Here is a 12,337-nt window from a genome sequence, read left to right as displayed (position 1 = left end):
CTAGTGTCCGCTCCTAATGTCCGTGACAGATTTTGAACGGACACTAGGAGCGGACACTACCTGTCAGACAATGACGGTAGTGTGAACACCCCCTTAGGGTAAATTCACATCTGTGCATGATTTCCATTTTTCAGTTTGATTATAGGAACACAAATACAGAAGTACTGATAAGAATGCATCCATTAAGTGACAGACACCAATGATCACAAGGAACCCCTTTGACCATAATCAATTTGTTATGGTACCTGTTGAGAATACAGCTACAGTACATTCATAACTTCTTTCTCCTACAATGAGTAGTGAACCTGTCTGATCATCACCTGACCATGGCGCCGGATTTTTTAACACTGTAAGTAAACAATTCAATGGCTACAATAATAGATAGTGAAGCTGTGAGGATCTGTTACACAAAGCATGTTTGAAAATTGCATAACTTCATTATACCATATACCGTATACACTTTAGTCAATGAAAGTAGAAAATTGTTTAGGCTCTAGAACCTGTACGTAAAATGAGCTCTGTATTAGAATAGATCATTTTCAAAGTCATTGGTCTGATCAGTTGGGTTGTTGTAGGTATTGTCAGATTCCACGGTACCTATTTCATTATCCTCATCTGTAACATCAGTGCTTTCAGTTGGTCCACTTATTACATTTTCCAATGCGTCAGAATCTAAGGTTTCAGTTGGTGCTTTGGCCTCAGCTTCTTGTCCATCATCAGGCGTTAAACAGTCTTCTCTTCTTAACTGAGCTATGCTTGGTAAGGCGGTCATTGGTCTTTCACGTAATCTTTTCTTTAGTTCCTCTTCCTTTGTCTGAAATATTTCATTATTAGTTGTCAGACAATTCACAGTAAGCAAACAAAGCAATATTATCTTGTTTCACATATTAAATAACAACAAGCAATTGGAAATGAACTGTTATTGGAAAGCTAGAATAGTACTATTGTAATACAGTATTCTTCATTCACTGACTGTATTTTTATTTGATTTTTTTAAGCCAAGTGCTATGAAGAGACATTTAGAGAATGGGGTAAGTGTAATAACACACGAGTAAACATTCCTACAATTATCAAGTAATGTCTACAGGACACCCTAAAAAAAAAATCAACTAGCCTTAGATGGTGACTCCATGTGGCATAAACTCTGCGGTACGCCCATTGGCGGAAACGCTGCAGAAACAAATACAGCATTTTACAGTCACATCAAAGTGGATGGTATGCTAGCGAATCCCATCCCCACTTTGTGGTAAAAATCATGCTGCGGAAAAGCGGTGATTTCCCAAATCCGTTGTGGTTTTGTAAATCAAAGCATGTCAATTATACATACGGAAACGTCAGGGGTTTCTTTATAGGTATAATTGACATAGGAAGTCCGTGGAGGAAACCTTAGTGAACTTTCTGTCCAAAGCACTGCGGGAAGAACTGCAATGTGTAGCACTTTTTATTATTTTAACCCTTAAGCACTATCATGGTGTCTATCATACACCACTATCATACACATATCATTATTATACACTCACCGGCCACTTTATTAGGTACACCTGTCCAACTGCTCGTTAACACTTAATTTCTAATCAGCCAAGCACATGGCGGCAACTCAGTGCATTTAGGCATGTAGACATGGTCAAGACAATCTCCTGCAGTTCAAACCGAGCATCGGTATGGGGAAGAAAGGTGATTTGAGTGCCTTTGAACGTGGCATGGTTGTTGGTGCCAGAAGGGCTGGTCTGAGTATTTCAGAAACTGCTGATCTACTGGGATTTTCATGCACAACCATCTCTAGGGTTTACAGAGAATGGTCCGAAAAAGAAAAAACATCCAGTGAGCGGCAGTTCTGTGGGCGGAAATGCGTTGTTGATGCCAGAGGTCAGAGGAGAATGGCCAGACTGGTTCGAGCTGATAGAAAGGCAACAGTGACTCAAATAGCCACCCGTTTCAACCAAGGTAGCCAGAAGAGCATCTCTGAACGCACAGTACGTCGAACTTTGAGGCAGATGGGCTACAGCAGCAGAAGACCACACCGGGTGCCACTCCTTTCAGCTAAGAACAGGAAACTGAGGCTACAATTTGCACAAGCTCATCGAAATTGGACAATTGAAGATTGGAAAAACGTTGCCTGGTCTGATGAGTCTCAATTTCTGCTGCGACATTCGGATGGTAGGGTCAGAATTTGGCGTCAACAACATGAAAGCATGGATCCATCCTGCCTTGTATCAACGGTTCAGGCTGGTGGTGGTGGTGTCATGGTGTGGGGAATATTTTCTTGGCACTCTTTGGGCCCCTTGGTACCAATTGAGCATCGTTGCAACGCCAAAGCCTACCTGAGTATTGTTGCTGACCATGTCCATCCCTTTATGACCACAATGTACCCAACATCTGATGGCTACTTTCAGCAGGATAATGCGCCATGTCATAAAGCTGGAATCATCTCAGACTGGTTTCTTGAACATGACAATGAGTTCACTGTACTCCAATGGCCTCCACAGTCACCAGATCTCAATCCAATATAGCATCTTTGGGATGTGGTGGAACGGGAGATTCGCATCATGGATGTGCAGCCGACAAATCTGCGGCAACTGTGTGATGCCATCATGTCAATATGGACCAAAATCTCTGAGGAATGCTTCCAGCACCTTGTTGAATCTATGCCACGAAGAATTGAGGCAGTTCTGAAGGCAAAAGGGGGTCCAACCCGTTACTAGCATGGTGTACCTAATAAAGTGGCCGGTGAGTGTAGACACCATGATAGTACTTAAGGGTTAAATTAATGAATACATACATCACAAGTTAAGGCCTGTCTGGTGTTTGGCTGTCAGATGCAGCAATGCTACACTAAAGCTCTACACCATTGTGGTTATTGTGTCGGAGGAATACTGGCGCACAGGACCACTTTTATAATAATTGGCATGGGTTCCAGTGGGGGACTGCCAGCACTCAAGTATCATTATCTGTCTTGTGAATAGGTAATAGTGGTAGATCTTATAGATAGTAGAAAATCCCTTCAGGCTAAGGGCCCCTTCACACGGCGTAAGCGCGCCGCTCATTTAGACACGTATACACATGTCCGAGCGTGGCGCTTCAAAACAGAGCCCATTGATTTCAATGGGAAGCGCGCGTATATCGGCATATACGTGCACTTCCCATTGAAATCAATGGGCTCTGTTTTGAAGCGCCGCGCTCGGACACATGTATACGTGTCTAAATGAGCTATTAATAACCAATTAACAAACTGCTGGTGACTGATCTGTCATTTTTATGTGCTTTTTAGCATTAGCACTAAAATAGTATTACATAAAAAATTTTATACCTTTCGTCTCTCTTCTGCAGCGTTCATCTTGGCTTCAATGTCTTCCTTTGTAAGACTTTTGTTTTTCTTCTTGATAGTTTTAAGTTTTTCTAGTTTTGCAGGAGGTCTCCGTAATGATTTTCCTGGTGTATCGACCTACAATGTTATTTATAAGTATGTTATTCATCAGCTGCTAAGACAATTTTTTTGTGTAACTACAGAATTGCCTGGAGGGATTTTAATATTTATGTATGATGGAATGGGGATGTTCCTAAAAAGTGAAAAATTATGTTGCCATAAATATTCAACCTTTGTACTGCGAAAGCGCCAAGTTTACCCAAATTGCAGATATTGCCCTAATAACTGGTTTACAATTGGTCTCTATCCATGGACCATTAAGAATGGTCAGTGTGTTTGGTTAAAAGAAAGTGTTCCAGTACCATTGGTTATGATCTGAGTTGGAATAAAAGCTTTAGAAACTAAGACAAAAGAGCATTCTTAGGGAGTTAAAGTTATAGGCATGTACAAGAGAAAATACAAGTAATTGGCAGCAGTTAAGAACATCTTAGACAACCCAAAGCTTAGTGTTAGAGCAACTAGTAAGGGAAGCCACAGACAGGCCAACAATCACTTTGAAGAAGCGAAGGAGGTCAGTAACTTAGACAGATGTGAAAGTGCACAAGATGACCATAGATATGAAGAATGGTTAGAAAGTGGCAGGATTTGAGCTTGCCAGAAAAAATTGTGGGATAGAATTTTATGGTTAGGTGAAACAACAATGAGATTTTTAGACAAACTAATATTATTTTGTGGGTATTTATTCTTTATTAGAGAATAGGCAAGAATGTATCAGTAGAAATACTGCAGTACACTCTGCTTCATTCTGCTAAAAACTAGCAAATAATTTAATATATACCTACATATATATATATATATATATATATATATATATACACACCAATAGATAGATAGTCTATCTATCTATCTATCTATCTATCTATCTATCTATCTATCTATCTATCTATCTATTGTAGGCAAGTGGAGGGAAAGGTGGTGGAGGGAAGGTATATTCCATTGAGATGGCTCCTCGCCACTAGGTAAATGATGAATCCAGTTCTGGGTCTTGGGTGTAGTCAAAGACCCAGGTTCCAAGCTCTGGCCCTGAGTTTTCTTAGAACACATTTGGAGCCTTAACCCTGTGAAGTCAGGAGGGTGTGTCTGTCTTTCATTACTGCTGCTGCTATTGAGAGTTGAGGACCCAAACCCTGTGTAGCTGTGGAGAACCAGAAGGGCCAGCCTGCTAAGTTTGTGGACTGCATTGCCTTGTGGCTGAAGTAAGCCTTTTGTTTTCCTTTTTGCTGAAGGAAAGCTGTTTATGTTGAACTTTGTGAATTTGCACCTAATAAACCAAGCACCAGTGTGAACCTGAAGACCAAGCTTCACGTGTGTTTTATTTGCCTGACAACCAGCCCCAAGCACCCGCTTTTACACTATCTATCTATCAAACATAAATTTTGTCTTGGAAGCTTTATTTACAAGTTTCTATGTTAAATTTGTATTTGCTTAAATTTCACAATTTGGCATCACTTTACTCGACTTATGGGATAAATCAAATTACTAAATATACAATGTATCACATCGATCTTCAAGTCAACAATACAATAGATAATCATGATAACGTTATACTACTTTATACTAACCACCACATCATATGCTTCTCCATTTTTCACAATTTTGCTTTGGCTTTGTATTATCCCTTGAGACATAAGTTCCTCCAGGATATCAGAGGATGTTTGTCTTTCCCTTGTGGTTGCTTCTTGATTCAGTACAGGTGTATCTGGAACAGTGAATAATATGTACAAAGATGTTACTCATATATGATAGTACCTGCAATGCTACAGATACTGAGACCAGGGACAGGTATGGAGGCACATACCAATATTACAATCATCTAGTAATTATTGTCACTTGACCTGTGCTGCACTGATAGATATTTATTAGGAAATTGCCATAGAAAACTAGGGAGACATGTATACAACCAGTCTGCATTGAGAAGAAACAGTATGAAATCCCTTTTGTTAGCCTAAACAATAGTCCAGATGTAACAGATAAGCTCTGAATGATACCAAACACTGAAGATAAAGGAGTTAATTGCACATATTATAAGGTCCTGGAGTAACTGAGTATCCAGGTAATGTCACGCTGTAGACAAGCAGGTTAGAATCTCCATTCACTACATGAACAGGTTTATTCACATAGAAAACTCTATTGTCTGAAAGGTTTCCAGATCATTGGTGGGAAGTGAAGGGTTAGTTTGCTGCTAGGATACCAGTGTTCAGGTTTTTGTCTAATTACATCTTTTGCTTTGTCTTCTTCAATAGAAGAAACAATGTACATTGTTTTCTGTGTCAGTCAATCACGTTTCTACCAGTGTTACCGTGTACAACATTACGGATGCCAGGCATTTCTAAACCACTTATATTATAAGACTATAAAAGTAGAAAAATCACTAGTAACAAAGGATACAGTAGTAATAATAGCTATATGATAAAAATACATACAGTAAGATAGAAATAGGTAAAATTACCATTAGTTAAACCAATTGCTCTTCTTGGAGAAAAGACAGATTCTGCCACTGTTCCTGGAATATGGCCACTTGTACCTTCATCATCAAGACACACTCCACTATCCAGTGTCCCCTTAGACAATGCAGAGCCATCTCTTGCATTGGACGTTATGTTCTTTTGAGACTTTAGTCCACCCTGCAAATTAGATAGGGTTTATACCAGAGAGCAACAAGATGAAGGAAGTTTACAAGACCCAACCACCCTATAGGGATCTTCCTCTTTGTTACTTTTCTCCCACTTTTGACTAGTTGTAGTTAACACAGTTGACAGCTGAAATAGACCCTCACTGACATGTATTTTGGTTGTTTACTTATCAGTTACTAGTGAATGTGTACATTAAAATGTCAAATATGCCGTCAGTTTTGTTATTCTATTATTCCAGATAATAATAGTGTACAATAGAATCTACAGCTGGAGTATCTAACTCACTTCATACTGAAATGAAAATTCAAGATTTATCAGATTTTCAATTTGTTTACTACAAAATACTCCAAGGTAGTTACCTTCAACAACAAAACGATAAAATGTAACTTTTATGAATACAATTAAAAATGCGTGGGTAAAAACTCGGTCCCTAAGTCACTATATGAACCGCAGCGTTCAATATCATTCCGGCAGTAAGCGGTCATATAACGATACTTTTACATACAAGTGGGGTGGCTGTGGCACTTATGGGTTACGGACGATGTGTAATACTGTATATCAGAAGGGAAAAGGGTTGGATACAGATACTCAAGTTCTAAATCAGCCCACACTACCCCTAATAAACAGTAGTCCTAGCCAGGGTATGGGGACACTCGTCCACATTAGGGAGAGCGTGTGCCTACATAGGCAGTATGGAGTCTTACAAGTCATTCCTGCTCCGCTAGGGATTATGGGTAAAAAATATGCAAATCTATTCTCCTGGATGGAATTAGGAGAACAGAGTGCACTCTGTACACCACCCTATAGAGGGCAGCATCCTTAACATCATGAACGACTCAGTTATAAAGTCTTTTAATCATAATGTGGATTTAATTGCTAAATCAGTATTTCTGTACAGAAATACTGATTTAGCAATTAAATCCACATTATGATTAAAAGACTTTATAACTGAATCGTTCATGATGTTAAGGATGCTGCCCTCTATAGGGTGGTGTACAGAGTGCACTCTGTTCTCCTAATTCCATCCAGGAGAATAGATTTGCATATTTTTTACCAATAGTCCTAGTCATGAAAGTGCACTCTTCCACACCTCCCATACTAGAAAAATTGGGTGCTATCAGACAGGCATGGTGTATGTTATCTGCCGTAGGGAAACACAGGGTTAACGTGAGACAGCAAACTACGCATAGGCTAAACAAGACACTGGCCCCAGTCAGTACAAACACAGGTCAGGTCCATTTCCTTGTGCTGCACAGGACAATAAATAACCGAGTGCTCCGTTGTGATTACTCAGAGCCAACAGATGATAGCCATTGCCCCGCCACACTTCTCTAGAGAAGGTATAAGTGCCTAGCTTATATGGTGCCAAGGAACGAGACACCTGTATTCAGATATGCGCTGCTCACTATAATTCCCCTTTTAGTGTCATGAACGGCAGACACCAGTTCTGATAAACATCAGGAATGTTGGTGCGACGGTGTCGGTGCGTTGGTGTTGGAGTTACATTTTATCGTTTTGTTGTTGAGGGTACCTACCTTGGAGTATTTAGTGATTTTTTGGTATTCCCTAATTCACAGCTAGAGTTGTTTACTACAAAGTGTTATATATTCAAATTTTTCTGTGATTTCACCGTGCAGTAACATACACCAGGGACAGGAAGGAAACCTCGGCCATATGAATACTGCTGCCCAGCCACATGAAAAAAATAAAAAATAAAACAGTCATTTGTCAGAATAATAGCAAGTAGCAACAGCAAGCGCAGATGAAGCCCAACAATTAATAGTAGTCACATACAGCCACTTATTTTTTGTACTTGTACTTGCATAAAGCTCACTGCTTACCATTGCACAGCTCTCACCCTTAGACTGAGGACCCACATTGCAGAAACACAGCTTTTTTTGTTTCAGATTATGCTGCGGTTTTTGGAGCCAATGCCAGGAGTGGTTTGAGCAGGAGGGAGAAGTATCAGAAATTCCTATATATTTCCCATTCCCTTTGTAGCCATTCTTGGCTTTGGCTCTAAAAACCGCAGCGAAATTTCCAGCAAAAAAAGCTGCGTTTCTTCAACGTGGGGCCTTAGCCTTAAAGCAGCAATGCTTGGTATCTTATTCATAGGTATAGGAATGAGCTGCAAACAGGCCATGTGAATTATTATGATGACATTACAGGCTGAGGCCCCACATGGTGTAAATGCCGGGTTTGCCTGTGACGGAAATGCAGCGGAAAAAATGTGGTGTTTTACAGTCCCAGCAAAGTGGATGGGATTCTAGCGAATCCCATCCCTGCTTGCGGAAAAATATTATGGTTTTGGAAATCGCAGCACACTGGAAACCTCTACAGACTTTCTGTGAAAATCACTGCAAGAAAAACAGTGATGTGTTACCGCCACAATTTTTCCCGCTTTTTTTTTTTTTGCTATGGCCCACTATGTGGTGGTCATAGTCTAAGAGTGCATTCTGACAAATAAGGGTCCATTGACACAGAGTTTTTTGGCAAGGAAAAAAATCTGCTTCAGTAATTAGGAAATGTTTTTTTTCCACCAGTATAGTGCATGGACCGTGAAAAAACCGCTAGCAATTTTCCCATGCAGTTTTTGCCAATTCAACGTGGATTTTCCGCCTCCCATTGACTGCGTTGGTTTTTGCAGGCGGAATCCACCTGAAAGGTCTATTCACACGGAGGAAAATGGTGAGGAATCTGGTGTGGAATCTCCGTCAGATTCAGTGCTGAAGTCAATGGAAGGCTTTTTTTTCAGTGCTGAAATTCCACACCAAATTCCTCAGCATTTGAATGGACCTGAAGGAAGCTTTTTTTTCCCACTAGCGGAAAACAAAAGCTAGCGGAACCCATAGAACTCTATGGGGAAGTGTTTTTTCCCGACACGGATTCAGCGCCAAAATCCTTGCCAAAAAAATTCTGTGTGAATGGACCCTAACAGTTTTTTTTTTTTTCTTTGCGGCTGGGCTGCATCACGGACATATGCCCTTATACTGAGGGTCTCTTCTGATCCCTAGTAGAGATGAGCGAACACTGTTCGGATCAGCCGATCCGAACAGCACGCACCCGTAGAAATGAATGGAAGCACCTGTGACGCCGGCTGCTGGCAAAGTCAGCGTCACAGGTGCTTCCATTCATTTCTATGGGTGCGTGCTGTTCGGATCGGCTGATCCGAACAGTGTTCGCTCATCTCTAATCCCTAGTGCTTCTAGTTTACCAGCTGTATAAAATGATCATGTTGGACAATCAAGTTTGAACAGCTGATAATATGGCATTACATACAGCTATAAACGGGTATTGTTAACAAGGGTATAATGAAGCTTAAATTTGAAAAAAAGCAGATCTGTTTACTTGTATATTTGTGGAAATATCAAGCTTTTCCCTATCATCTTAAAAGGATAGTATGGAGACTTTTGTGTATGTTTTTTTCTAGGCCCTTTCATAATTCCCTACTGACCAACATACAAAATCTAGTCATGGCGTTGCTTGGCACAGAAAATGCCATGGGCAAAGAAGGTAAAACATACTGAGAAAAGTTTAATTGGAAAGATTTGTAAAACCACTTCTCGTTTGTCCAAAAATGCTTCCATTTGAAGGAGGCCTTATTTGTAAGTCTTGCAAAGCCTTACATGTTACACTGAATTGTGTAATAAGTGATTGTAAGATTTATTTCTATTAGATTACATTCACACTTCTTTTGGTGTCTGAGGATTATAACAATGGGCAGTAAAGTTTTCCTGATTGATACAAAGGACTGACAGTGAGGGTAGTGAGAGAGTGGAATAGGCTGCCACGGGAGGTGGTGGGCGCTCCATCAATGGAAATCTTCAAGCGGAATCTGGATAAACATATAGCTGGGATGATTTAGGAAAACCTGCACTCGCAGGGGGTTGGACCTGATGGCCCTTGAGGTCCCTTCCAACTCTACCATAAGATAAGATAAGATAAGAAGACTTTCCATTTCTATCCATCTTGATTGACTTCAACGATAAAATAAAACCAGAAGATCCCTTCACATTGCTTCCTGTGTTACTCTTCAGTCTAAAAGCAGAAAGCTTACACAATAGCTTTTCTATTTCTTATATTTCCATTTTTATTTTAGCATAGCATTGAATGAATACAGATACATAACTAAGTCCGAACAGCTGAGTGAAGTACAAACTGACAGCCAACGAGTGTGAACTTACACAATAATCTGACAATCTATAAAGAATTGTTTCTAAAAAAAAATCTGATAACACAAGATCCATGTATTCCATTTTAATACGGTAAATTCTGATAAACTAGGTTTATACAGGGTGGCTCTTTCTGTTGTGTGAGCTTGGTTTTATACTAAGATTATAATAATGTCCCATGTGCTTAAACACGGAGAACTAGAGAAGGGGATCAACTCTGTGTACTAGACAACATCTCCTTCACATCTATCTATCGCTGTCTGATGTGTGATCAGTTGGTTTAATAGATGTATATGCTTATCTCCTGACCTGTGTTTTCGACTTGCCTTTCTCTGGCCAGCCGCTTTTCCTCCCATCCGTGGGTTTGACGACCCGCACTCTAGAGCTCTGGCATCCCATAGTTATAATGCAGGGGAATGTGATCAGCATGACAGGCTCTGCATTCTTATATACAGCCAGCCCGGTTACTAAGGACTCCTCTGTTTCCATAACAGGTTGCTACAATAGATGACGTCACCAGGCTGTTGTGCGACATGTACGTGAACACCCAGGGGCTCCAAACACTGTGTAGTCAATGTGTAGACATGTGAGGAGGGAATCTGGTAGTAGAAGCTGAGTGATATCTGCATAGTTCTTAGCAGATGCCTTCTGGAATGCCGTCTATTGTTTGCCTTTAGAGTGCTGTATATGCATAGAATAAGGGAATAAAAGCATCCTGCTCACCTCTGCAGGGTGCAAGGAAACTAGACACCCTCCTCAGTACAAATGAAGGACAAGATTAGAATATGCTCCTATTTAACAATTCTTCCAAAATAGTTTAATGTCCATATCACACAAGAAAAAAACCTGTCAACATGTCTCTGACCACATCACTCCTTCCTTAGAACATCAATGAAAGCATTAGACAATGGAACTAATATCCTGTTACCAGATCACACACCTTACCTGAATAGTGAATTGTAAAAACAAGCAGCGCACATCTTCAGAATTAACCCTTACCACTGTGTCCAGTTATGGCCTTTATGGAAAAAAAAGTCATCTTATAAGATAAGATAATCCTTTAATAGTCACACCATGGGGAAATTCAGTTTGTTACAGCGGCATAGATAATACAATAATAGATTACAAAAAAGAACACATACAAGCTAAGAATAGCAGATAGAAAAAGATACTAGAAGAGAAGACTTCAGGATCATTTAGTTCTCTGTGCGGAGTGATCTCCACTTAGCCTGATGTTTATTATACAGACTGACCACGGTTGGGAGGAAGGATCTCCAATATCACTCATTCTCACAGTTGAGGTGAAGCAGTCAGTCACTGAAAGAATATTAATATTTACCATTTACGAAATATCTACTTTATGTTGGCATCGTTTTGTAAATATTATTTTGTTTAGGAAGTCAGAAGGCCTATAGCTGAAGTTTTCACATTTTTAAGAGAATTTCCAAAAACAGTATATTTGCCACTAATCCCGTTCTGAAGTGGCTTTGAGGAACCTATATAATGGAAAACCCCTAATAAATGATCACATTTTATAAACTGCATCTCTCAAATTATACAAAACAGCATTTGAATTTTGGACAAATCAAGTGGTTACAAACAACAAATCTATTATCAGTTACTATGATTCTAATAAGGGTCCATTCACATGGAGTAAACACGTGCTCATTTTGGCAAAATACACGTGTACAAATAAAACTCCCATTGACTTCAATGACATTTTTTTACATGTGTAAAAAAACACGTCAAAATACACGTGTAAAATGTAATTGAAGTCAATGGGAGTCTTATTTTTACACGTGTATTCTTTACACGTGTATTTTGCCAAAATGAGTGCGCGTTTACTTCATGTGAATGGACCCTAAAGGTTGCAGAAATATCCCATATGTGTTTGCAAAGGCCTTGAGGAACAAAAACATAGAAAAAGACTTTTGACTTCACCTCTGTTTGAATGGGCCATAAAAATAAACAGTTAATTTCTTTCAATTTATATGTTGCTTTAGCCCCAAATTTTTCAATGGAGAAAAACCACCATACAATTTGCTATGCAATTTCTTGTGCATATAACAATACAATATAACTGTACACTTCTGGAATGATTTTTGGGT

The 12,337-nt window shown here is 39.7% G+C and overlaps 1 protein-coding gene across 1 annotated transcript; it reads right to left on the bottom strand.

Moving 5' to 3' along the window:
- Positions 1-523: 523 nt before the first annotated feature.
- Positions 524-10,715, bottom strand: STMND1 (stathmin domain containing 1). The gene is made up of 5 exons (XM_075270855.1): positions 10,539-10,715; positions 5,874-6,048; positions 4,987-5,123; positions 3,308-3,442; positions 524-814 (listed from the first exon to the last, which is right to left on the bottom strand). The coding sequence occupies exons 1-5, from the start codon at positions 10,656-10,658 to the stop codon at positions 524-526; spliced, it is 858 nt and encodes a 285-aa protein (XP_075126956.1). The 5' UTR covers positions 10,659-10,715.
- Positions 10,716-12,337: the final 1,622 nt, after the last annotated feature.

This window comes from Leptodactylus fuscus, chromosome 4 (genome assembly GCF_031893055.1).
Source record: "Leptodactylus fuscus isolate aLepFus1 chromosome 4, aLepFus1.hap2, whole genome shotgun sequence".
NCBI classification, from domain to species: domain Eukaryota; kingdom Metazoa; phylum Chordata; class Amphibia; order Anura; family Leptodactylidae; genus Leptodactylus; species Leptodactylus fuscus.
This window is presented reverse-complemented; position numbering and strand designations above follow the sequence as displayed.

Coding starts and splice junctions, on each gene's coding strand:
- STMND1 (XM_075270855.1), bottom strand. CDS start 10,658: ATGCTGATCACATTCCCCTGCATTATAACTATGGGATGCCAGAGCTCT. Junction 5,124..5,873: donor AGCAATTGGTTTAACTAATG/GTAATTTTACCT, acceptor TCACTGTTCCAG/ATACACCTGTACTGAATCAA. Junction 3,443..4,986: donor GAGAAGCATATGATGTGGTG/GTTAGTATAAAG, acceptor ATAACATTGTAG/GTCGATACACCAGGAAAATC.